This window comes from Oncorhynchus mykiss, chromosome 25 (assembly GCF_013265735.2).
Source record: "Oncorhynchus mykiss isolate Arlee chromosome 25, USDA_OmykA_1.1, whole genome shotgun sequence".
NCBI lineage: Eukaryota > Metazoa > Chordata > Actinopteri > Salmoniformes > Salmonidae > Oncorhynchus > Oncorhynchus mykiss.
The window spans coordinates 17,808,015-17,835,727 of record NC_048589.1 but is presented as its reverse complement, the minus strand read 5'-3'; the positions used below and the strand labels follow the sequence as shown (position 1 = coordinate 17,835,727).

The following is a 27,713-nucleotide window of genomic DNA, read 5'->3' as shown; positions in this document are numbered from 1 at the left end:
GCCAAGCAGCCTATGCGTCGGCTGCAGTGAAGTAAAGCTCGCTGCCATTGGACTCTACATGGTTTGGGCTAGGCCCCATAGATCCAGTGAAGATAAATCTTAACGCTACAGCATACATTGACATTCTAGATGATTCTGTGCTTCCAATTTTGTGGCAAAAGTTTTGGGAAGGCCCTTTCCAGTTTCAGCATGATAATGCTGTACAAAGCGAGGCCCATACAGAAATGGTTTGTCGAGATCAGTGTGGAAGAGCCCTGACCTCAAACCCATCGAACACCTCTGGAATGAATTGGAACGCCGACTGCAAGCCAGGCCTAATCGGCCAACATCAGTGCCCGACCCCACGCATGCTCTTGTGGCTAAATGGAAGCAAGTCCCCGCAGCAAAGTTCGAACATCTAGTAGAAAGCCTTCCCAGAAGAGTGGAAGCTGTTATAGCAGCAAAGGGGGGACCAACTCCATATTAATGCCCATGATAATGGAATGAGATGTTCGACGAGCATGTGTCCACATACTTTTGGTCATGTAGTGTGTCATACTCATTTGAGTATCTCGAATTTATGTTTACAAAGTTACATCCAGCCTATGAGACTAGGCTGTGTCCTGGCACCACACTTTCAGGTCACTGACTTCCTCCCTTTAGGCTGTCTCATCATAACTGGTGATCAGGCCTACCACCGTAATGTCATCAGGAAACTTGATGATGGTGTTGGAGTCATGCGTGGCCATGCAGTCGTGGGTGAACAGGGAGTACAGGAGTGGACTAAGCACACACCCCTGTGGGGCCCCTGTGTTGAGGGTTGCTTACCTTCACCACCTGTGGTCAGCCTGTCAGGAAGTCCAGGACCCAGTTGTAGAAGGAGGCATTTCGTCCTAGGGTCCCCAGCTTGCTGACAAGCTTGGAGGGGACTATACTGTTAAACGCTGAGCTGTAGTCATTGAATACATTCTCATACAGTATTCCTCCAATCTACGTAGGAGAGGGCAGTGTGAAGTGAAATTTAGATTGCGTCGTCTATGGATCTGTTGGGTGCGGTATGCAAATTGTAATAGGTCTAGAGTGTCTGGGATGATGGAGTTGGTGTGCCATAAACAGCCTTTCAAAGTAGTAGACTTGGGTCAAATCCTAGCCGTCCTAGTAAACACATTGCAGAGTGTACATGTCTGTATGTCATCTAAAATAATTATTTGAAATATTCCGTTAATTAAAAGGTGGATGCCAGTGCTGGGGGTCTTCTCCCTTTGCTCTCTCTGAATTCTGTTATGACATTGTGTTAAAGCACTCCTTAAAATGAGAACCTGCAGCTGTCAGGGTCTTGCGATGGGTGTAGAGAGATGACCAGGTTTTCATCACACCCCTACCTCTGGTATTCTAAAGAAACAGGTCACTGTTTTCCTTCTAAGACTGGACAGACTTGGACATCAACTGCAGTGGAAGCGTGTGGCTTTGTCTTTCACCCATTCTTTTGGGGACCAGCTGTGCTCGGAGTGCGAGCGCCGAGCCCAGTGATACTGCTGCTATAAATATGCGTCATTGAGTGTGAGTAAGTGGCAGCTGTGCAGTGGACCAAGGACACACTGTCTTGGCACTCCCTGGACGAGTCACTCCAAACAAGGGAACCCCAGCATGAACTGAACACCAGTGATATGTTTTATGTTTACTGTCTAACTAATTCACTCCTTCATATATTCAACTTCTTAATGTAACTTATGTATTGTCAGGGAACTTGAATGTAACCAAGTCAATTATGTGAACAAATAAACTGAGGGAAAAAATCATTTTATCACAATGTTAAAACAGAGAGCCTTTCCACAATGTGTTTGTGAGTTCATTGTTACTGTCTCTCCATGAGAGCAATGTGATGGTGATTTGTCTGCGAGTGAAAATAATCTCTATGCCGCAGATGAGTGTCTTGATAAGAGAATCGAGACTGGATGTTTGTACCAAGCTGTTTGTTGCTGGGAGTGTGTGTGTGCCCTTTTCAAGTTTGACCACCTGTCTTTTGTTAAGAAATAAATAAATAAACATGGGCCACACCAGCTGTCCCTGGCAGTCCGTTCAGAGGTCAAGGGCTCCCACCGCTGGCCTTGTGAGGTGGTGGACACTTACAACTTTCATCGCAACTTCCCCCAAGTCTGCCTGTAAACTGGGGAATAAATAAAAACAGAGTATTGTAGAGGTCAAAAACCATCTAAATTTACCAGGAAAGTTTTCACTATTCTATCATTAAACTCAAGGGTACACATCACAGCCCTGACATCCACAGTTATTCCTTATCACATGGCCCATACTTTCCATTCTCAGGTTTGGTTCATGTAGATAGAAATCTATATGTGATGGCCTAGTGCAGAAGTGACATACAGATCGTGACGTGAAATCCCTGAGAACTGAAGTGATGTTTACAGTGTGAGGGCCCTTATTTACTGGGAGGTACTGTACAGGAGGCCGTTCAGGGTGTTTATGAATGATCTTCAGAGGACCTTATTTTCTTTGTGCTGTGGATGGCTGGCCAGCACCGCAGTGTCGTCTGTCTGTGCATAAAGTAGGTGCTTGGGAGTTGGAGCAGACAATGGGAGCAGCTGAGCTACTACCCACGCACACAATAGTGGTGGGATGAGGCCAAGGTTGGGGCAGTAGTTCGGGGGTGGGATGGGGGCTGAGTGGATGCTGCCTTGTCAGTGCACCACAGAATGGGTGTGCTGGGTGGGGGAGGATGGTGGGAACTCCCAATTCATCCCTATTGGTAATGCATAGCAGAGCAGCTGGATTTCTTTAGATGTGCAGTGGGGGAATAATTAAGACCCCTCTGCAAAGAAAATGACCAGTGAATTGGAATGGAGATCCCCAATTACTCATGGATCTTTTTGTTTGTTTGCTCATGTATGTAAATTAATCCAGCATTTTAAGTTTAAGTTTACTTTCATTAAAAGGAAATGGAAGGTGATTAATATAAGGATAAATAACAATTGAAAGTATTCATAGGTATTTTCTCTGCAAAATATTGTCAGTAACTCTGGAATAATGACATGCCACCGCTAAAGATCCTGTCCTTGGATGCAGCTTATGGGTTCAATGGGATAGAGACTAAGACCCACAGTATTATCACATTGTGTTGTCAGTATACAGTCCTCTCACTACCCCCACACTGATCGGGTGTTGCTTGTGAGCAGGCAACAATGAAGACTCTCCTTGACAATATCTAAAAGGTCGGTACTGGAAAAATCAAGTAGGTATTACTACTTCAATTTCCCATGACAATAATTATACAGATTTATGGAGGAAAATCCTGTCTCTGTTTAGTTTGACTGTCAGTAAAGAACAAAACACAGGATTGAAGAACTAAATAGAAGTGGCCAGAGCTGTGCACATGGACAATGTTGAGGAAACACAAGAAAGAAATCCACAAGAGTCACAGAAAAGGGTTCTGTTTAATCTATGCATAATTTTAATAAAAGACCTAACTCAAGATTGTCACATCTCCACAGCACACACACACACAAGAACACTCGGAAAGCGCAAACAAAACGCACACAAAAACAAAAACATACAAATAAATTGCCTCGAGTTCTACAATGTCAATTCTGCATAAGATTGTCCCCTAATCTATAAACCACTAACACAGAAGCAATTGATTACTATAAAATATACCTTTCTTATTAAAAAATTATATTACATTCTAATGGCACTTCTAAAAATTCTATTAAAAAGATTTCCATTGACATTTAGTAGCATCGTTCATTTTACAAATCAAAATTGAGACAGTCAAATGTTGCACAAGAAACAATTCAATAAATATTTCTCATGAATATACACAATTTCACAGTCTTAACCTGCCAAAGGCAAAATTCCAGTATTAAATTCCAGTATTAGACCGTAAAATCCTATAGCATGAATTAGGAAAACGTAACCCCACGATCAGGAGCACCGGCATGAGTTTTCAAACATAAATTAAATCTATATCTCAGTGTTTCACATTAAACATGACATCATATGGAACACAATTAGGTTCATACCTAAACATGGACTTGGCTTAGAGCCAAACAAAACAAATAACTGCGTTCAGTATGCTTAACATTACATTGAATTCCAGATTAAAAACTTTTACAAAGATTTCAATGAATTTAACAGTAGTGAACTCCAATTCTGAAACTCATCTCTAAAAGGAGGAAGAAACAATGGGCTTTGTTGACATTTTGATACCATGAATTATTTTTAGATAATAATTAACAGAAGTTTGTATGGTCATCACAGCAGTCTGTGGCAAACTTAGTGTACAAAAAAGGGCAACTCCAGGTGCAACACTTGTGTCTGCAAGGCACATTCTGTGATGATCCTGGAGATATAAATAATGACTGAGAAACCAGCAAGAAGATTTTACATAGTTTTCTAACCCTGCACAGCTGCATGTGTACATGAGAAAAACAATAAATCATTGTTTCAACGGCATCATGTAAAAAAAAATCATTTCAAAACAGTGAGAAAAAAAATACACGAATGAATCTACATTCCTGTGTTTGGATTGAAATACCACTCATTGTTAACACTACATGACATTTCTGAAAACACACAGCTTCATGAAATATTGGGAAACTCATTCCAGTGGGTGGATGATGAAATAGGTAAAACAGGATGTTAATAAATACTACCTACCTACTTTTCCTATTATAAAAATCAGATTAATCAGTGTTGCAATACCTCAAATCAAACAGGTTCTTGAAACACCAACAATTAAAGAGAGATTGTGTTGATAAAGATGCTATGGAGTCGCTGTGGTATCCTCTCCACATAAAAGAACAATTAAGCACTTATCTAATGCATGCTGGGAATTGAGGGCTGTTCTTTGATGCCTCCAGACAATGCACCTGTTTACTGTCTCCCAGATCTCCCATTGCTAAATGCATTTCTCACATTCCAATGGCTCCATTCAATACGAAAAGTGCCAAGAGAGACTCATGCAGCCTTTTTCCCCACAGCGAAAGCAGAGATGAAAAATTATCCCTTGAGAACTACCTGGGACAGGAGAACAATGCTCGTATTGTAGGAATTCTATAGATATTCTATACCATAATCAGTGTGTTTGGGCTTGTGAATAACTGCTTCTTCTGCTGGAACAGCAGTCATAGCAATATTATTCCCTTTTCTGATATGTAGTGAAGAGATGGCCTATGAGACCTTAAATATGAAAAGGAAACCAAATTCACTGGAGTGAGACAGGAAAAAGGAAGCCCAAATCAATGGGGGGAGGGAAGACATGAACTCTTCCCTAAAAGATTGAAGCCTTCGTAAGACACCTTGCTTTCTCAACTCTACATGTGTTCTTGTAATAAAGAGAAACGACACTGATAAATAGAATATATATTTACATTAAATATACAAATAGTAAGAAATAGCAGCCTAGACAATATCAGTGTTGAAACTATATGCATGCTCAAAACAAGTGCTTCGCTACGGTTGGTGAGACAAATCTTGAATACTTAAAAGAATTCTGTGTAAGATACATTAACAGACCAATTCATTACAGTAACAGGATTTGCAGAAAGTAATAAAAACAGCCCCAATACCAAGGAAAGACATAAAAAGTCTTTCAAGCTTAGAGAAATTAGCTCATCTTAACAGATCACACCTAAAGTAAACCCTGAACCAAGTTAAACTAATAAATAATTCTGATCAAGTCTTCTCAGGACAGATTAAACAAATTTCTTGGACTTTTAGTGCTACTCACCTTGTAGGAATCCATATGTATATCATCAAAATGAACCCAACTATAATGAAATCCTTCCAACACATAACAGGCTCATAAAGTACATATTCTGTCCAAGGACTCTGTCAAGCTAAGTTTCACCAAAGGTTTCACTCAAACATTATCAGTAGTGCTTCAACATTAACAGAAAAATAGACAGGACAGTATAAGAGTAAATGCAAGGGGCGAAATAAACTGATGAAGTTCTGATGAACGAACAGCGTGGCGACAAGATATCCACAGTACACCATCTCCTCAGAGAAGCACGGAGGCACACAGAGTATATATTTACCACCTCACCCACTCTCTGCCCTGTCTATCGGGGCATGTCTCCAGCATTATTACATGGATAGCAATAGAATATTCACATGTGGTTACCCTTTCTTTTACAGTGCCGAAATACAGAAAATTAACCCAGAAATTGAACTTACTAAATAGAAGTCAACTGTTAATCAATAAAAGCTTGATTTATGGCACATTTATTACATTTTTCTAAGTACACTGGTTAGTCAACTGGCATACTATCACAGAGTGACCAAGTTATTTCCTGGTATTAATGCACTGTAAACGGAAAGTGCTAACCACGTTTTTGAAGGCCAACAGATTAGTTGTATTGATGGCAAGAGGTCCCATGCTTGCCTGAGAACAACAGGAGTGTCAAGAATTTCAGTAGGCACCAGTGATACAGGCATTCTTTCACTTCATAGTGAAACTGTATGCATCATGCTAGAGTGTAAAGGTGATAATACAATTCACTTCTAATGTTCATTCAGCAGCCTGATTCTAAGCAAGCTGTGATGAACATTGAAAGGCCAGTGCAGCAAAATTAATTCCTTCAGGACAAGCTCCATTTTACTATGATATTAAAAACCCTTGCCACTCATCTTTCTTTTAGTCCTCTATTCTAGGTAACATTATTTATGTGGTCTGCTTCATTCCTACCATAAAGAAAATGTAAATACTAGCTACCCCCCAAAAAAGTCCAGTATTCCAACTTCAAATATTTTTTTCAGTGCCTTTTGATATTTGTTCCTGTTAAGCAGGTTGACTAATAAATAAGGTTGGATTTAAAAAAGAAAATATACTGCTACTCTTGGACGGTTTTTGTTTCTCCTTCCCCATGTGCACTACTCAGACGTTGTTCATCCATTCAGGATATTGTGCTATAATTTCCTTGCACATAAGGTATGTACATAGAAATGTTTCTTTTAGCAGAATACTCTTCATCCAGCTCAGCAGTTTTGCAGTACCAATACAGAAATAGACAAGTGCAACTGATTTGTCCACCTTTAACATACAGTATATGCAGCTTGAGTTGAAAAGCATGTTAGTTTTGTGCAACTAAATCATATAGTCCAATGACAAAGCCCAACATCTTTCCAGTGAAATCCAGTTTTGTGCATTCTAAAGTTGCTACAATTTAACTTAAGAAATGCCACAGAGTAGAATTCCAAAAGGTTATGTCGTTATTCATTTGTAAATATGTATAACTAGAAAAGTATACGCAGTAGTACTCAGGGAGTGATAAAACGTTTGTCTTATTTCATGGCACTGGTGAGAGGGGTTTATCCAATGGCGAGGGTCTTGACAAGGCCACAGTGGAACTTCCGGATGTGGCGGTACAGGTCCCCAGATTGGGTGAAGCGCCGCTCACACCACTTGCAGGCATGAGGCTTCTCACGTGTGTGAACCACGGCATGCCGGCTCAAGTTATGAGAGTACTGGAAGCTCTTGCCGCACTGGCCACAGGTGTACGGCTTCTCGCCAGAGTGTGTGCGCTCATGCCGCTTCAGGGTGTACATGCAGGAGAAGGTCTTGCCACACTGTGAGCAGGTGGGAACAGAGCCGTCAGGGGAGAGCTTGGAGCGCGCCCCGTCCTTCTCGCGGAAGTGCGAGCTGAGGTGCAGTTGGAGCACATGGGAACTGGGGAACACTTTGCTGCAGAGTGGGCACACACACACCTGTTGCCCCGGGGGCAGGAGCATCCCACTGGAAGTGGAGATGTCCGAGGAGGCCAGGTCATCCTCCTCTTCACTGTCCCCCAGCAGCCTCCCCCTCCTCTCCTCACCCTCTCTGCCTCTCGTGCCATCCCTTCCCCCACAGCTCTCCCCCTCCTCCATCAGGTCTTCCTCCTGGGAGAGCAGGGCCGCCGTGGAGCCGTTGTTGCCTGGGAAGAGGGCAGTGAACCCTGTCACCACTGAGCTCCTGGCACTATTCCCAAAGCGCTGGCTCTCCGGGCTCATCGGCTCACTGTCCTCCTGCTCTGACAGCAAGTCGTGTTCGTCTTTAACAAGTGGCTCAGTGCCCTGCTGCTGGCTGTCGAGGGCCAGCTGTCCTGAGACGTAGGAGGGGTGTAAGGGATCTCTGCTAGACAGTGGCTTGAAAGACAAATCCAGAGCGCAGTCCATGTCAACTGAAGCCCGGGACCTCTGGGACAACAATATTGTGGAACTACTGACATCAGCTTTTGTTTTTCCAGCTGTTTGGACGCAGGGCTCGGCCTCTGCTGACACATAATTGACACCTACAAGGTCCGGGGACCTGCCAGGGTGACCATTTGCCTTCTGCCTGCTCTGTGCAGACCTATCACAATCTGTGACAGCCAGCCTGACTTTGCTGTTGTCCATGTGAAACTCCTCTCCCGGGGGGGTTCTCTGGTGCTGCTGCTGCTGTGTCTGTGTCTCTCGCCGGCCTGGCCCTGGCTGCTTGCTGTGCAGCTCGCTGTCTGAAGAGTTCTCCAGTGTTATCCCCTCGCTAACTTTCTCATCCAGGGTGGATAGTTCCTTATCTTTCAACTTACTTTTGCACACTTTCACTATATCATACATGTGAAGATAACTGGCCGCAGCCAGGACATCCTCCACTGGCAGAGTGTTGAATTCCAGCTTCCCCTCATACATAAATTCAAGGAGCAGACTGAAAGCCGGGGCTGTCACAATGTCACTGTTCAGATGCACAACGTCCCTTTTGTCTGGCTGGTCCCTGTAGAAGAGATGGAAGTACATGCTGCATGAGGCCAGCACGGCTCTGTGTGCTTTGAATCGTGCCTCCCCAACGAGAACAGTGCAGTCACAGAGGAAACCTTGGTGACGCTGCTGACTCAGGCACTGCAGCAACTGACGGCTATGGTCTGGGAACTCCATTCTTCCTTCATAACCTGATGAAAAACAGGAAAAACTGGACATTGAATAAACGAAATGCAGCCATTTAGAGGGTGCCACAGAGAGTTAACAACTCATCTGGTATTTGAGACAACTACAAACAAAAGTATCCCAACCCCAAAGGAAATGTACAGGAAAAATAATGCAACTTGCAGAAAACGACTAAGTAGTCAATCACTGGCAATCAAAACGGAAGACTTCCACATACAATTGTCAACAAAAAAAAGTAAAAATCGGACTTAATTTCGCCATTACAATATGGTAAATATCCTTTTCATATCGACTTCTTTACGCATCAACATGCCTACTAAATCAATGTAACATTTGTATATTATTCAGATTTCTTGATTACAACTTGCGGTGTCAGTTTATCCTGTAACTAAACGTCTCCTACCTTTCTCTCCAGTGACCAACAGCAGTCCGATTAGTTGATCATTAGTTTTTGCGCTTCCCATGAAAATGCGGACAGGACGGACCGGGCGGGCACAGTCGCATACACAGACCTAAACTATGTCTATTCGGCTGTTCGTAATCACTGAACAATCATGTGGAACCGTTCAATTGACCTAGAACGCAAAATAGACGGACAAACACTCAGGCTTGTGAATACCAGCACTCGCCCATCGGGCAAGGTTAAGAAAAAAGCTCGGGGGAGTGAGTAAACTGGTGCTCTGTTCGCTAAATACACTGCAAGCTGTGGAGTCAGCTACTCTGACATCACCGCAATGGAAACGCTACCTCCAGCTGTGCTCCCCTTACCATATGTTAGCCTACTCCGAATCGAGCTACGTACAAAAGAGAAACTTGTTTCAGAGGTTGCATCAGTCCCAGCACTAAAATATTTAACTTTTTCCGACAATTCGTCTATTATTCAAGTAACAAAAAAAACACTTGACAACAGTCAATGTGGTTAACTTTATAACAGCCGTTGTTCAATTTACGCACTGGTCAACCATACTTTATATAAAAAAAAAAAAAAAAAACTTTATATTGGTGTAACAACATTTAAAGTAAATAAAATAGCAATAGACCAGACGAAAAGCACAAACATCAATGTCCATAGCATACTTTTAATTAGGCCTAACCTATAATAAACCCGGCCATACAATAATTTGCTTTACGCGCACTAGTTTGGACTGTTTTAAACGTAAGGAAAACTACAAGCAGGCAAGAACGCAGGAAGATAAGCCTACATGGTCGTAATGCATGGCATGAAGCCTTTAACAGCAAAGGAACTCAGCAACTGTCGCTGACCAAGCCAACTGAGCTGCACGGAGGTAGCGCAGTGTATTATAACTTTCGGTTTCAACATTTTCATTGTCAAAACGCAATACTTACAGATATTTGCCAAGTCACCGTGTTTTTCTAAATGTTCCGAGGTCCTTTCATGATGTTAGGCCAGATGTTCGCAGCTTCTCCTGTCGTTTCTTTAGCTCAGTTCGACCCAGGCAGGCAAGCTGCACTCAGTGCTGTGTGTCAAGCAGGTTGTTAATGTGCCAGTCTCGCGATAACGCCGACCACAATACGTTCTGTACTACTGCATGAACTCGCACAGAGGCAGCAAGTAGCAATGTTCCTTGATAACACAATTTGACCTAAATCCATCTCCCTTTTCTGGAATATGTCCACCTGGGAATTGACTGACGCTTTGAAAGACTTATGTGCTTAATATGTTCCAACGTTTATGAGAAATGTCTTTCTTGTCTTTAATGTAGGTCTTTATGGAAGAGACAGTAATGCTCCGGTTCTTTATGTTTGAATCTGAGAAGGAGTCAGAACAATATATTTGATAGGCTATTCCAACAGATATGTATTTTACCTTGTTGGTACAATTTATATTGGATGGGGTGGAATTCCCTGGCCCCAGAATACATCTAACCATGAAGCTATTGCAACTTGCCATAACCCCAACTCTCTGTCACATCTATAAGAACATATACACTTTGATATTTTCTTTTGGACTGATGGAACCTGTTCAATGAACATGTTTATTTCTCAATGAGGAGTTGATCACAAGCAGTGCTGTAGTGGTAGAAGTGGGTAAACTCTACTTTGGCAAAACATTTCCCAACGACCCACCCAGTGAAGGAAAAGACCCCCCCGGTCATAGAAAAATTATATGACAAACAGTGACACACACTCTGAATGACCTAAAATGATCAATTTCATATTGGTCTCTCTCAGTCAACCCAAGCTGTATTGTGTAAGTAGGCCTACTATTGAAATAGATTAATGAGACTGTCAACTGCATCAGAAATCCACAGGTTTCAGATTTTTCCAAACATTGTCTGCTATTTAATAGAAAAACAACAAACTTGGGTTTCCTAAATCCATGACAATGCTTGCCCCACTTGCTTGCCCACTTGCTTGCCCCACCACTTTTGAGGTCTGAGAAAAATCGAAGAAATGTCAAACAATTTGTGTAGTTACCCTTTAATTCAACTGTGCAGGCACCTAGCACTGTTGTTTGGTTAGTGATGTTTCTATAGCACACATGAAATGGTGTTTGCAAACAAATGGCCTCTGGATTGATGCAAATAATCATATCATTCTGCCAGGTAGGCATAGGCTGCTTTGTAGCTAGTTAACATTTAATTGAGAAGTTGTTTGGGGGGAAAGCCTTTCCATCTACCAGTTAGGTCTATGATTAGATTTGCTTTTTTTTTATATATAAAGTTTTACTTTATATTATGAGCCATGTCTTACCTTACTTCAAAGTAGCCTATAGGCCAAATCCCACCACAGTTACGTGGAGGCAAATATTTTATAAAGACACTCTCCTATGCACTCTCCTGTTCTCTGTAGATCTCCCCTCTTTCAACATTTCAAATGGATATTTTTATCTCTGTCCATGAAACCACTCGCATGTGCAGTGAGCATTTTAGAATAGTGTTTTCTGACTAATTGCATTTTGGAACATTTGAGCGTAGGTCTATGGCTGTGTGCACGTTTCTGTGCTTAAAAGGTGAATAAATAATAGTTGATCAATAATAGTTGATAATTTAAGCTAAATATTCTGATCTGAGACAAAAAAAATGGTATCCCATAGTATCCCTTTAATGGATTTCTAATTCCATATTTTATAAATACATATGTTGAGGTAAAGAAGTTTCTCATTCGTTGAACATTTAAATTGCTGGAGTTTATAAAGCACAGTACAGATAGGGGCTTCAAGGTGCAGCTGCTCATCTTGTGCCCCCCTCCCTACCCACCCTGCAACTGCTTCAGTCATCTTTGCCCTATGTTCCAGCTGTTGTGTGTTTTGAAGGGCCATTTGCGGCTACTCTTTGCCCCTTGACACAGAGGGGAATGAGTAATGTGACGAGAAATGTCAGGCACTGGTAAGAAGAGGCCATGGTTAAAGATTCTTATCCAGTTCTGCTTTATTCCATTTTAGTCTACCATTGACACTACATCTATAATCAGAGAGAGAGAGAGAGAGAGAGAGAGAGAGAGAGCACTTTCTGGAGGTTAATTCCTCCTCTATGCAATCATCAATGGCATTCTACCCCAGAACCACTCCTCACTCAGACAAAGACCCTGCATTCCTCTGCAGTCTGCAGCCAGCTCAGCCAGGCACAGTTGAACCATATCACTCATTTGGACCAATGAGCTCATCAGGGGGCTGGATGTAAATGACCACTGTTTACTTGAGGGATTTATACATTTTAAGCATTCTGCCTAATTGTTACTATTTACTATTTGTGTCAAACTATTTTTTATACTAATAAAAAAGCAACTGTGGTTTTGTTTTGTTTTATCATGAATGGTATTGTATTGGTTGACACTGCAGAGTTAACTGTATGAAAATCATACTCTCTCTTGATCTGGGCCTTTGCTTTGACATAGAAGCTATACACTTCGATGCTCCTATATATCCTATATATCCTTTTACATTATCTCAAATATTGAATGCAGTATTCAAGTTTTTCCAAACCATATCATTTGGCACCAAACAGATTTAATGCTAAGCAAAGTATGTGAGTCAATAGCTATACAGAAACATAAATAGCTTATGTCAGATAGCAGGTACACTGTCTGCTTAGCTTTTCCTCTTTGTTTTTGAACAGATAGAAAGAGGAAAAGAGAGACAGGCAGTGAGGAAGCAGGATTTATGCTTGTCTGGTAGAGCAAACTAAACATTGTCCTTTGACCTTATGAAAGAGAGATCAGTAACATCTCATGGTAGGATACACCACCACTCTCCACTAGGGCAAAGTTTCAATCGAGGGAGGACGAAGTCATCACTGAAAAACAACAACAGGAGGTTGTTTGGTTACAGTCGGTCAGCCCTGCTTCTATGAGGTTATTGCCTACAGATGGTCAGCCCTGTTTCAAATTGTGAAGATTTAATTTACAGTACAAGTGACAATGAGGGGAAATGGCACAGAACTGGAGGGGGAGGCAGGGGTCAATAAATGCTTCATCAAAGGGAGAGGGTTGCCAGTAGCCCCATCCTCTTCCACCCGCCTGCCGTTGTGATATTACTCAATTATTACGCAACCTTTCAACAAGTCTCTGTCAAAACAAGTATGTTATTGAAGGCAGCACATTAATATGTCTAATGCTAAACATAGGACTGGTAGTATCATATGCGGCAATACATTAATATGAACCTTTGTTCATATAATAAGAAACACATGGTGCAAATACAATATACATTTTCATTGGATCAGAACGTTATGATATTTGACCAGATAGGCTAACTGTTGGTTATAATTTTCGAATTAGTTATGATTAGTTAAATAAAGGTTAAATAAAAATAAATAAATGTTGTGGACAAGTATTCTGTACAAGCATTCTGTGGACTAGGCTATACAATACCAGCTGATCAAATTGATGACAACACTGTCAAAGTGACAACAGGTGAGATTATGTTAAAATGAAGCAAAACAATATACGTTTTAGAATGGGATGCCTCTGATGTCTCAACCTATATACAAATATTTATTATCTCCAAATATAGAGGGAAAAAAGCATATATTCAGAATATTTTAGAGTACCCTATGTTAATGTTGGCCTATGCGAGGCTCTGTGTAGCCATTTATGTGGATCGCTGACGGGAAACTCGGAGCTAGGACCTGGGGGATGCCACAGAAGCATTGCAGGCAGAACGTTTGGGAGGTGTAGTGGAAGAAAGGCGAGGAAAACGGAGTAAACGAGAGCACGTTTTGTCCAGATTATTGAAGGATTTATCAACTAAGTAAATCGACGAAACAGCTCATTATAATGCAACGGACACACTATTGAAATCCTGTCCAGGTAAATGCCTACATTTTGTTTCTCGTGTTGACTGTGAGGTCGACTGCTACTAGAGGGTATGTCCCATTGTATTACATAGGATGCGGTTACTCTCACTCACGCTGCCCTGCTAGGCCCCATATCCAGTCTAAAATCGTTAAATGTGCGCTTAAATTGAAGTCCATTCGTGAAAACAGTTTATTCCCGGGTGTAGTTATTGTTTTACTGGTGAAGTTAAGTGTTCAAACTTTAACCTTAGTAGAGGTTGTGCCTCAAACAATACTAAAATGGGTTATTTTAACATTGTAATTTATTGGGAGCTTTTTGAACTGGACGCTTATGTCAGCCTTTGAGACAGCCTACAAGGCAGGCCGGACATGTTTGTGACGTTTTTACTGCACTTTAATTTCATACAAGTCACCTACTACAGGAACTCTCAGTTTTCTAAATGAACTTTATGGACATTTTAAATGACTATCCAACGGGTCTTAAAAACAAACTTTGATGTTGTGTTTGTGCGGGTGGCCAGTGCAACACTGCAACTCAGTCATTCATTTCTCTGAACGTTCGTCAAGACAATTTATTTTGTTTTCTAATCTGCTCTTCTGTATGTCACACGAGATGACAGATTTTGATAGCTTCATTCCAAGTTCCACAATATTTTAAATTTGGATTATCTGAAGGTAGTCAGCCACGTTGTTGCATTGTTACAATGTTGCGATGCCTGAAACAGTACACTACTTGATACAAAGCACAGCAGCAGCTTGTGACATTGGTCTGAGGCTGGTGAAGTGATGACCCTGTCCTTCCTTGGAGATGCTGACACCCGCCCCCCGTTGACGCAAACGTGCCACCAGTTGAATGCCGAATCTGTGGAATGCTGTTTAAAATCAGCCCTTACATAGTCAGGCTTATTGTGCCCAGTCTGAGGTCTGTATGCCACAGGAGTTAAGAGAACAGCAGTGTGAAGGATCTGCACATTGCCTGGCCCTCAATGCACATCATATGACTGTCCTTTTCTCCCCAGTCTCTCTTTGTCACAGTCACAACACTGCTTCTATCCATGTGGCTGCAAGCAAGTTGTTTACATTCTGAACTTCAAGCCCTCAAGTCAGCACCAACAGCATATAATGTGATTGGAATTCCATGTGCAGATACAAGATGCTGATGAAGTGTAACCGATTGTTAGATTTTTGCAGAGGAGACAGGTGAATGTTAGAGTTGCTGCCTTTCCGATTCAGAACATTTTGTTTATTGAACTACACTAAGTGAATTGGATTTACACCTGGTAATGGAATTACAGTAACGGAATTACATCATTGGTCCCTGACATGTACTACAAAGAAATGCATAATTATGGATATGAATGTCATTCTCCTAATGTTAAACAATTTTTGACATTACAGTGAAACAGAGCACAGTAGAGTATAGTGTAGTAGAGTTCAGTAAAGTATGGTATATTGTACTCTACACTACTGTACTATTTTTCTCTACTTTATTGTACTCTATTCTATTGTGCTCTTCTCACGGTACTGTATTGTCCTGTATACTTTACTGTGCTCTACTCACTACAGTACTGTGCTGTGCTACCCAAACTTGTGAAACATACGTCTGATAGGATCAAATTTAGTCCAGACCTGTCTCTTTCTGGACGTTCACATCAAGGCCTGGGTGGACTGACCAAATTTCTACTAATTTTCAATGCCCATTCACTATAAGATGCAAATAAACAAAGCCAAAGATGGCTGCGCACATTGCCAGAAAAATCTGAACTTACAGTGGGGCAAAAAAGTATTTAGTCAGCCACCAATTGTGCAAGTTCTCCCACTTAAAAAGATGAGCGAGGCCTGTAATTTTCATCACAGGTACACTTCAACTATGACAGACAAAATGAGAGAAAGAAAATCACATTGTAGGATTTTCAATTAATTTATTTGCAAATTATGGTGGAAAATAAGTATTTGAGGTCAGAGGTCAAACGTTTTCTGTAAGTCTTCATGAGGTTTTCACACACTGTTGCTGGTATTTTGGCCCATTCCTCCATGCAGATCTACTCTAGAGCAGTGATGTTTTGGGGCTGTTGCTGGGCAACACGGACTTTCAACTCCCTCCAAAGATTTTCTATAGGGTGGAGATCTGGAGACTGGCTAGGCCACTCCAGGACCTTGAAATGCTTCTTACGAAGCCACTCCTTCGTTGCCCAGGCTGTGTGTTTGGGATCATTGTCATGCTGAACGACCCAGCCACGTTTCATCTTCAATGCCCTTGCTGATGGAAGGAGGTTTTCACTCAAAATCTCACGATACATGGCCCCATTCATTCTTTCCTTTACACGGATCAGTCGTCCTGGTCCCTTTGCAGAAAAACAGCCCCAAAGCATGATGTTTCCACCCCCATGCTTCACAGTAGGTATGGTATTCTTTGGATGCAACTCAGCATTCTTTGTCCTCCAAACACGATGAGTTGAGTTTTTACCAAAAAGTTATATTTTGGTTTCATCTGACCATACGACATTCTCCCAATCTTCTTCTGGATCATCCAAATGCTCTCCAGCAAACTTCAGACGGGCCTGGGCATGTACTGGCTTAAGCAGGGGGACACGTCTGGCACTGCAGGATTTGAGTCCCTGGCGGCGTAGTGTGTTACTGATGGTAGGCTTTGTGGTTCTGTGATTTTTGCTCACCGTTCTTGTGATCATTTTGACCCCACGGGCTGAGATCTTGCATGGAGTCCCAGATCTAGGGAGATTATCAGTGGTCTTGTATGTCTTCCATTTCCTAATAATTGCTCCCACAGTTGATTTCTTCAAACCAAGCTGCTTACCTATTGCAGATTTGGTCTTCCCAGCCTGGTGCAGGTCTACAATTTTGTTTCTGGTGTCCTTTGACAGCTCTTTGGTCTTGGCCATAGTGGAGTTTGGAGTGTGACTGTTTGAGGTTGTGGACAGGTGTCTTTCATACTGATAAGTTCAAACATGTGCCATTAATACAGGTAACGAGTGGAAGACAGAGGAGCCTCTTAAAGAAGAAGTTACAGGTCTGTGAGAGCCAGAAATCTCGCTTGTTTGTAGGTGACCAAATACTTATTTTCCACCATAATTTGCAAATAAATTCATTAAAAATCCTACAATGTGATTTTCTGGATTTTTTTTCTAATTTTGTCTGTCATAGTTGAAGTGTACCTATGATGAAAATTACAGGCCTCATCTTTTTAAGTGGGAGAACTTGCACAATTGGTGGCTGACTAAATACTTTTTTGCCCCACTGTAGTTTGGCCACTTTTCAGCATATTACATATATTTGATTAACTTGTTACAGTGTATACAAGACCTAGAGCACCTGATTTGACAAGTAATTTACTGTTTTTTACAAATCGCAAATAAAATGTTATCACCTCACAGATCATCATACAAATACAAGCCTACTGCCTAGCCTAACTGTAGCGCGAAAGCTGAACACTGATGAAACCATTTTAGGGGTGAAGGGGGTTCATTTCATTTGTGGGGGGATTTCAAGTCCAAGTCCAACAGGACAATAACCCAACACACCTCCAGGCTGTGTAAGGGCAATTTTACCAAGAAGGAGAGTGATGGAGTACTGCATCAGATGACCTGGCCTCCACAATCACCTGACCTCAACCCAATTGAGATGGTATGGGATGAGTTGGACTGCAGTGTGAAGGAAAAGCTGCCAACAAGTGCTCAGCATATGTGGGAACTCATTCAAGACTTTTGGAAAAGCATTCCTCAGGAAGATGGTTGAGAGAATGCCAAGAGTGTGCAAAGCTGTCATCAATGCAAAGGGTGGCTACTTTGAAGAATATAAAATCTATTTTGATTTGTTTAACACTTTTTTTTAGTTACTACGTGATTACGTATGTGTTATTTCATAGCTTTGATGTCTTCGCTAGTATTCTCAAATGTAGAAAATAGTTTTAAAAAATAAAGAAAAACCCTGAAATGAGTAGGTGTGTCAACTTTTGACTGGTGTTTTATACATTTTATTATGGGGAGTTTGTATTGTTTGAAAGTTGAAGCATATCGAAATGTAAATCTGGGTTCTCTGGCTGCTGATGTTTTAGGTTTGACAAATGTCTTAGTTATTTTCTGATGTTTTAATGTTTGTTGTCAAACAATTGTATTTATTTTAGTTGTGCTTTTTCTTACTGCCCTTTTGGAAGATGATGTTAACAGCCATCTTAACATAATTTGTGTTACTTGCAAATTGATCAATACATTTGAATGATTTGTCATTTAATTCTGCCGATTTGTGCGCTTGAATGAAATTTCCCCGCTCTCTGGAGCCCATCTGTATTTTTGATTCAGTTTATACTAGAGGTCGACCGATTATGATTTTTCAACGCCGATACCGATACCGATTATTGGAGGACCAAAAAGGCCGATACAGATTAATCTGACTATTTTTTTTATTTGTAATAATGACAATTACAACAATACTGAATTAACACTTATTTATCTTAATATAAAACAGCAATAAAATCAATTTAGCCTCAAACAAATAATGAAACATGTTCAATTTGGTTTAAATAATGCAAAAACAAAGTGTTGGAGAAGAAAGTAAAATGTGCCATGTAAAATATGTGTCATGTAAAAAAGCTAACATTTAAGTTCCTTGCTCAGAACATATGAAAGTTGGTGGTTCCTTTTAACATGAGACTTCAATATTCCATGGTAAGAGGTTTTAGGTTGTAGTTAATATAGTATTTATAGGACTATTTCTCTCTATACCATTTGTATTTCATATACCTTTGACTATTGGATGTTCTTATAGGCACTATAGAATTGCCAGTGTAACAGTATAGCTTCCGTCCCCCTCCTCGCCCCTACCTGGGCTCGAACCAGGAACACATCGACAACAGCCACACTCGAAGCATCGTTACCCATCGCTCCACAAAAGCCGCGGCCCTTGCAGCGCAAGGGGAATAACTACTCCAAATCTAAAAGCGAGTGACGTTTGAAACAGTATTAGCGCACACCCAGCTAACTAGCTAGCCATTTCACATTGGTTACACCAGCCATTAGGCTGATAGGCTTGAAGTCATAAACAGCGCTGTGCTTGCGAAGAACTGCTGGCAAAACGCACAAAAGTGCTGTTTGAATGAATGATTACAGGCCTGCTGCTGCTCAGTCAGACTGCTCTATCAAATCAGACTTAATTATAACATACTAACACACAGAACTACGAGCCTTTGGTCATAAATATGATTGAATCCGGAAACTATCATTTAGAAAACAAAACGTTTATTTCAGTGAAATACGGAACCGTTCGGTATTTTATCTAACGGGTCGCATCCCTAAGTCTAAATATTCTTGTTACATTGCACAACCTTCAATGTATGTCATAATTATGTAAAATTCTGGCAAATTAGTGCGCAATGAGCCAGGCAGCCCAAACTGTTGCATATACCCTGACTCTGTGCAATGAACGCAAGAGAAATGACACAATTTCACCTGGTATATAACTACTAATCCAGTTTAGTAGGCAATATAACTAGTGATTATCATTGATTGTTTTTTATAAGATAAGTTTAATGCTAGCTAGCAATTTACCTTGGCTTACTGCATTCGCGTAACAGGCAGTCTCCCTGTGGAGTGCAACGAGAGCGAGGCAGGTCGTTATTGCGTTGGACTAGTTAACTGTAAGGTTGCCCCTGAACAAGGCAGTTAACCCACCTTTCCTAGGCTGTAATTGAAAATAAGAATGTGTTCTTAACGGACTTGCCTAGTTAAATAAAGGTATCAAAATAAATCGGCACCAAAAATTACGATTTCCGATTGTTATGAAAACTTGAAATCGGCCCTAATTAATCGGCCATTCTGATTAATCGGTCGACCTCTAGTCTATACAGTCGGGCTCGGACCCGGGCCTCGTGTTCCAGCCTCCACACAGCAGCACATTTCCCTGCACCTGGAAATGGCTGTTTTCTGCTTGAAGGACATTAAAGAATTCCTGCTGGAGTAGTGTAAATAGCAAAGCGATACAGTTGCGGACAAATATATTGGCACCCTTGAACTTTTCTTTAATAATAAAAAAAAAAATCTGAAATAAGTTTTGTTCTCATCTTGTTGTTGGAGTGTCAAAATTGCAGAAGCAATTTTATTTTTGTAAACTTAAGTTTACAATTTTATTTGTGAAAATAAGGGCAAACGGCAAGGACAAAACTAGTGGCTCCCTGGAGCTAGTACTGGTTGCACAGGCTTTTTTTGGTAATTCTGTTATCAATTTGGTAACAGAATTATGAGATTTGCTCACTAACCAGTAAAATCAAAATAACTAACTGGTAGGTCTACCATTACTTGTTACTTCAGCAAACTTTCATTATTCTCCCTCCTCATGAGGGAAATAAATTAGTAACGGAATAACAAGCCACAATTTCTCCAACAGTAAATATAAGTGTTGACGTTACGACCCCTGGCAACTATCAACATTGTGTTTTGATGTCTTAAGACTTTTCCTGGTAGATATTTTCTAAGACACCTTTTCCATCGGTTAACCCCCCTTGGGTATTGTGGGATGATAGTGTCCCACCAGGCCAACATCCAATGAGATTACAGCGCGCCAAATACAGAAATACTCATTATATAAATACAGAAATACTCATGATATAAATTCAGAAAAGATACAACTATTTTACATAGGTTTAAAGATGAACTTCTTGTGAATCCAACCACATGTAAGATTTTAAAAATGCTTTACGGCGAAAGCATACCATACGATTATTTGAGAACATAGCCCAGCAGACAAATCATTACAAACAGTAACCAGCCAAGTAGAAGAGTTACACAAGTCAAAAATAGAGCTAAAATGAATCACTTACCTTTGATGATCTTCATATGTTTACAGAAGACATTCATTTATTCAATAAATGTTCATTTTGTTCGCTAAAGTCTCTCTTTATATCCGAAAGCGCGAACAAAACTGAGGTTTTCTTCAGTAATCCACAGGCTCAAACGCAGTCACAACAGGCAGACAAAATATTTGGATTTTATCTGTAAAGTTCATAGAAACATGTCAAACTATGTTTAAATTCAATCCTCAGGTTGTTTTTAGCCTAAATAATCGATCATATTTCAACCGGACAATAATGTCGTCAACATAAAAGGTTAACAAGAAAGGCACTCTCTCGGTCGCGCGCATGAAAAAGCTCTGTGACACGGCAGGGTCCACTCATTGACTGCTCTTACTCCCTAATTTTTCAGAATACAAGCCTGAAACCATTTCGAAAGACTGACATCTAGTGGAATGCATAGGAACTGCAATTTGAGTCTTAAGTCAATGGATACTGTAATGGCATTGAATAGAAAACTACAACAACAAAAATCCTACTTCCTGAATGAATTCTTCCCAGGTTTTTGCCTGCCAAATCAGTTCTATTATACTCAGACATTATTTTAACAGTTTTGGAAACTAGAGTGTTTTCTATCCAAATCTATTAATTATATGCATATCCTATCTTCTGGGCCTGAGTAGAAGGCAGTTTAATTTGGGCACGCTTTTTATCCAAAAATCCAAATGCTGCCCCCTACCCTAGAGAAGTTAATACAGAAATCAAAGCCTTTACCTTTGCCTAATATTTAAGATGGGTAAATGTTAGAAATGTATATCTACATTCGGAAAGTGTTCAGGCCCTTCCCCTTTTTATACATTTTGTTAGGTTACAGCCTTATTCTAAAATGGAAAAAATTATTCTCATCAATCTACATACAATACCTCATAATGACAAAGCGAAAACAGGTTTTTAGAAATGTTTCCACATTTTATTAAAAACTTAAAACAGATTTTTTTATTTAGACCCTTTGCTATGAGACTTGAAATTGAGCTCAAGTGCATTCTGTTTCCATTATCATCCTTGATGTTTCTACAACTCAGTTGGAGTCCACTTGTGGTAAATTCAATTGATTGGACATGATTCAGAAAGGCACACACCTGTCTATATATGGTCCCACAGTTGACATTGGATGTGAGAGCAAACACCAAGCCATGAGGTCGAAGGAATTGTCCGTAGAGCTCCGAGACAGGATTGTGTTGAGGCAAAGATCTGGGGAATGGTAGAAAAAACATTCTGCAGCATTGAAGGTCCCCAAGAACACAGTTGCTTCCATCATTCTTAAATGGAAGAAGTTTGGAACCACCAAGACTCTTCCTGGAGCTGCCCGCCAGGGCAAACTGAGCAATCGGGGGAGAAGGGCTTTGGTCAGGGAGGTGACCAAGAACCTGATGGTCACTCTGACAGAGCTCCAGAGTTTTTCTGTGGGACAACCATCTCTGTAGCACTCCACCAATCAAGCCATTATGGTAGTGGCCAGATGGAAGCCCCCCCCCCCCCCCCCCCCTCTGTAAAAGGAACTTGACAGCCTGCTTGGAGTTTGCCAAAATGCACCTAAAGTACTCTCGGACCATGAGAGACAAGATTCTCTGGTCTGATAAAACCAAGATTGAACTCTTTGGCCTGAATGCAAAGCCTCACGTCTGGAGGAATCATAGCACCTTCATGACGGTGAAGCATGGTGATGGCAGCGTCATGCATTAGGGATGTTTTTCAGCGGCAGGGACTGGGAGACTCGTCAGGATCGAGAGAAAGATAAACGGAGTAAAGTACAGAGAGATCATTGATAAAAAAAACTGCCCCAGAGCGCTCAGGACTTTGGCGAAGGTTCACCTTCCAACAGGACAACAACCCTAAGCACACAGCCAAAACAACGCAGTAGTGGCTTCGGGACAAGTCTCTGAATGTACTTGAGTGGCCCAGCCACAGCATGGACTTGAACCCGACCGAACATCTCTGGAGAGACCTGAAATAGCTATGCAGCGATGCTCCCCATCCAACCTGACAGAGCTTGAGAGAATCTGCAGAGAAGAATGGGAGAATCTCCCCAAATACAGGTGTGCCAAGCTTGTAGCATCATACCCAAGAATGACTCGATGCTGTAATCACTGCCAAACGTGCTTCAACAAAGAGTAAAGGGTCTGCATACTTATGTAAATGTAATTTCTGATTATTATTATTATTTTTTTTTTTTTTACACATTTGCACACGTTCCTAAAAACCTGTTTTTGCTTTGTAATTATGGGGTATTGTGTGTAGATTTAGGGTGGAAAAAATAATAGAATTATTTTTAGAATAAGGCTGTAATGTAACAAAATGTGGAAGAAGTCAAGGGGTCTGAATACTTTCCAAATGCACTGTATACCTTAATTTCCCAAAACTCTTAGCTTTCATTTTACACCCAATTTGATATGCTTCTGTGAATCTCAGATGTTGTTGCTCATTGGGTCCTTTTCAATGGAAAGGCCCTACTGTTCTAGTGTTTCCCCATATTAAAGGCGTATGTTATGGTTTTCTGGGTAGCTGTGTTTTTGGTTGGATAGGTTTCTCAATTTCTTTCCTAGGTTTTTGCACGCTACAGCAAACCCTTTCTCATTGTAAATGTTCTTAGGTTTTCTCCTTGAATATTTTTCAATTTGATATGTTAAGCTGTTATGTCAAATATACTGTTCAGGCTTTCTTACTGTTAAGTGTATACCTTCACTATTGCAGGGAAACATTTTGTCCAGGAAATTTTTGGGGACATTTTCTTGGATTGGATATCATCCTTCCATCTATAGCATCCAGTTGATTGGGCTTTGATGCCTCATGGTTGAGTATTGCTCTGTTCAAGTAGGCTGTGATTTTGCTGTGATCTGATAGGGGTGTCAGTGGACTGACTGTGAACCCCCTGAGAGATTCTTGGTTGAGGTCTGATAAAGTAGACTGTAGTACTGCTGCCAAGGGATGACCTGTACGTGTACCTAGTACTACCATAGGAGTCCCCTCAAAGAATAGCTTTCACTATGTACATAGCCAGTGTGCGACAGAGCTGCAGGAGTTGTGACCAATTGTGGGGGGTTAGGTTGTTGTAGTTGTGTCTAGGGGATGGGGAATGGAATGCTGTCCCTTTCAGGTAGGTGTTTGTCCCCCCTGTGTGCTGAGGGTGTCAGTTTTTCTTATCCAGTTCTGGCTTTTAGTTCACCACAGACTAGTACAAGGTCCCTGGGCCCGGAAATTGTTGCGCTCCCCCTCTAGAATGGAGAAATGGATTCATTGAAGTATGGGGATTCTTTAGGGGGAATATAGGTAGCAAACAGGAGGACATTTTTCTCTGTTGAGATCATTTCCTTATTTATTTCTAGCCAGATGTAAAATGCTTCTGTTTTTGATTTAATTTAAGTGTGTTAGGTCTCTCTCTCTTTTTGGCTCTCTCTGGCTCTGTGTGTGGCTTCCCTGCTGCATGACACTGATTTGCATTGAATGGGGTGGCCCCTGGAGCGATAGCCAGAATGATGAATGATTGAAAGGCAAGCAGGCAGGGAGGGAGAGTGAGCGAGCAAGGCACGCAGGCGGGGCCCACTGGACCATGTGACCTGCTGTCGGGGTACTGGGTTCATTCAGTGGCTGCAGTGGTGGCTGAGTCCTGGCGGTGTCCCAGCTTTTCCACAGCCCACAGTAGCGACGTCTGAGAGTGCAGAGGCTTGGTCTAGGTTTGTGATCACAGTTTGAAATGATCTCAATGTGGTCTACTCTGCTCCAGTGGACAGTTTCCCTCAGAGCTTTGTCTCTACCAAATATGACAGTCCCAGCCACCACCAGAGAGGACTGGAGAACAATGTGCTACTGCAATAATTGAATACATTTGATTCCAACTAGAGGTCGACCGATTATGATTTTTCAACGCCGATACCGATTATTAGAGGACCAAAAAAAGCCGATACCGATTAATCGGCCGATTAAAAAAATAAATAATAATAATTTGTAATAATGACAATTACAACAATACTGAATGAACACTTATTTTTAACTTAATATAATACATCAATAAAATCTATTTAGCCTCAAGTAAAAAATGAAACATGTTCAATTTGGTTTAAATAATGCAAAAACAAAGTGTTGGAGAAGAAAGTAAAATTGCAAATGTGCTATGTAAGAAAGCTAACGTTTCAGTTCCTTGCTCAGAACATGAGAACATATGAAAGCTGGTGGTTCCTTTTAACATGAGTCTTCAATATTCCCAGGTAAGAAGTTTTAGGTTGTAGTTATTATAGGAATTATAGGACTATTTCCCTCTATACGAGTTGTATTTCATTAACCTTTGACTACTGGATGTTCTTATAGGCACTTTAGTATTGCCAGTGTAACAGTATAGCTTCTGTCCCTCTCCTCGCTCCTCCCTGGGCTCGAACCAGCAACACAACGACAACAGCCACTATCGAAGCAGTGTTACCCATGCAGAGCAAGGGGAACATCTAGAAGGCTCAGAGCGAGTGACATTTGAAACACTATTAGCGCGCGCTAAGTAGCTAGCCATTTCACTTCGGTTACACCAGCCTCATCTCAGTAGTTGATAGGCTTGAAGTCATAAACAGTGCAATGCTTGATGCACAACATGAATGTTATAGTGAAAGAATGAATGTTTACGCGCCTGCTTCTGCCTACCACCGCTCAGTCAGATACTTATATGCAACGCAGGACACGCTAGATAATATCTAGTAATAACCATGTGTAGTCAACTAGTGATTATGATTGATCGTTTTTTATAAGATAAGTTGCTAGCTAGCATTAAACTTACCTTGGCTTACTGCATTCGCGTAACAGGCAGTCTCCTATTGGGCTGGACTAGTTAACTGTGAGGTTGCAAGATTGGAAACCCCGAGCTGACAATGTGAAACTCTGTCGTTCTGCCCCTGAACAAGGCAGTTAACCCACCGTTCCTAGGCCGTCATTGAAAATAAGAATGTGTTCTTAACTGACTTGCCTAGATAAATAAAGGTAGAAAAAAAAATTGGTGCCCAAAAATACAGATTTCCGATTGTTATGAAAACTTGAAATCGGCCCTAATTAATCGGCCATTCCGATTAATCTGTCGACCTCTAATTCCAACAGTGTTTCCAATGAATATTGCTTCACTCATAACGATTTGTAAACAATTCAATGGATGTGAAAGGGACCTATCAGGCTGGCTTATTGTGGGATGTGCAGTATTAGGCCCAGGGCTCCTTCAGATGGGACTAACTCCCAGCCTGTCAATATCCACTCTGCTTCCTGTTGTTGTCACCAAGTGATGAGGTCACATTAACTGGCCTCTTTTTTGATGATGGGCTGATGGCGCTCTGGAGGATAAGTAGATTTCAGTGGATGGTATGAGAGTCATCTGTGGCTCAACGGGGCTGGCTATCTTGTAAAAGGCATGGGAATTGATTGTGCTCTGAATCCACACAAAGCTCAAGGATGTCTTTCTATTCCATTTCACGGGATGGAAAGGTCTTGACGGTGGAACAGGTTTCCCTCCCTGAAATGGCAGCGAAACTGATGGCCCATGGAAGGGGATTTCTGCAGGCCCTTCCACTGGTCACAGGACTTTGTCATTCGTTTAGAAGTGGTTTCCCCTGTGGTGGAGTCGGAGGTTCTGACTAGATCCTCGTGTGGGAGTGATGCTGGAGTAGTACCCACCACAACTATTTTCCACTGTCTGAACAGACCAACTTGTTTTCACTGAGTTGCACGGATGTTCACTGGGGGGTTAACGTTATTGTCCAGATGAGGCTAAGCTTTACTCTTCCTTTGACACTAATAGGTAACTGGTGAAAAGACGGCCCTAGACTCCAGGCTCCTGCCCTGGCCTGAGCGAAGAACATTTGGGGACAGAGCTGTGTCTCTCCCTGTCACAACCCTGGACACACCAACCTGTACACCAAAATGACCGATGTGGCGATAGTGAAGGAGGGATGGCTGCACAAAAGAGGTGAGTGGGTTTGGACCATTTCCCTGCATCAACAGATGCTTTACTCTTTATTTAGATACTGTGAGCGGGTGTGTGTGTGTGTGTGTGCGTGTGTGTGTGTGTGTGTGTGTGTGTGTGTGTACACACACACTCCTCAAAGTTGGAGCTATAGCTCCCCCAACACAGGGTAAAAGGGAATCTTCCAGCACAGAGTGGGATCAGGGGTGTGGTCCCAGGGACACAGGCTCAGGAGACAGACAGGGGAACATGTCACTAGGGGCCAGATTCAGACTCAGCAAATGTATGCCTTTCCTACGCACGCCTTTCCTATGCACTTCTCTGGAGTCGGTATTCAGACTTACCGTATGCAGGTGTGGTTCCCTTGCGCTTGCTGAATACATTTAATTTAACTGCTGAAAACCCTCCCACTTGCTGGCCAACAGATTTTTTTTGTGGAGTTTTCATTCAATAGGGTTCTCAGTACATGTATCTAATGTCATCCCATTACATTTAGTACTCCTATTTTAATGAGAATTTTCTCGACAGACTATATGGAGAGAACTGTTCAGAATATTAGGGGTCAATTAAATAAAGCCATGTAAATACACATGTTCTTCTTTTTAGCACTGCTTGTTAGATCTAAAAATACTCTAATCTTGTATATTATTTAGGGTTAGGAAAGTATTTATTTATTTGGAGAGCCTTTATGCACAAAATATATTAGAATCAAAAATACAGTTTGATTCATCCTGAAAGTTGCCATATTCAATTGTTCAATCCATGTAATATTGGAAGG

The 27,713-nt window shown here is 41.3% G+C and overlaps 2 protein-coding genes across 3 annotated transcripts in view; one reads left to right on the top strand and one right to left on the bottom strand.

The window, feature by feature from the left end:
• Positions 1–3,409: 3,409 nt before the first annotated feature.
• On the bottom strand, positions 3,410–10,386 carry LOC110505487 (zinc finger and BTB domain-containing protein 18.2). 2 transcript variants are annotated; one of them, XM_021584742.2, is made up of 2 exons: positions 10,240–10,386; positions 3,410–8,897 (listed from the first exon to the last, which is right to left on the bottom strand). In XM_021584742.2, the coding sequence occupies exon 2, from the start codon at positions 8,881–8,883 to the stop codon at positions 7,306–7,308; it is 1,578 nt and encodes a 525-aa protein (XP_021440417.1). In that variant the 5' UTR covers positions 8,884–8,897; positions 10,240–10,386; the 3' UTR covers positions 3,410–7,305. The 2 variants fall into 2 exon arrangements, with proteins under 2 accessions (XP_021440417.1, XP_021440415.1); XM_021584740.2 differs by lacking the exon at positions 10,240–10,386 and adding an exon at positions 9,296–9,871.
• Positions 10,387–13,953: 3,567 nt separating this feature from the next.
• LOC110505486 (RAC-alpha serine/threonine-protein kinase) overlaps positions 13,954–27,713 on the top strand; it is a 46,941-nt gene continuing 33,181 nt past the window's right edge. Inside the window, exons 1-2 of the mRNA XM_021584738.2 lie at positions 13,954–14,163; positions 26,771–26,938. Coding sequence (XP_021440413.1) covers positions 26,893–26,938 — 46 coding nt within the window. The 5' untranslated portion in view covers positions 13,954–14,163; positions 26,771–26,892. The remainder of the gene's footprint in view (positions 14,164–26,770; positions 26,939–27,713) is intronic.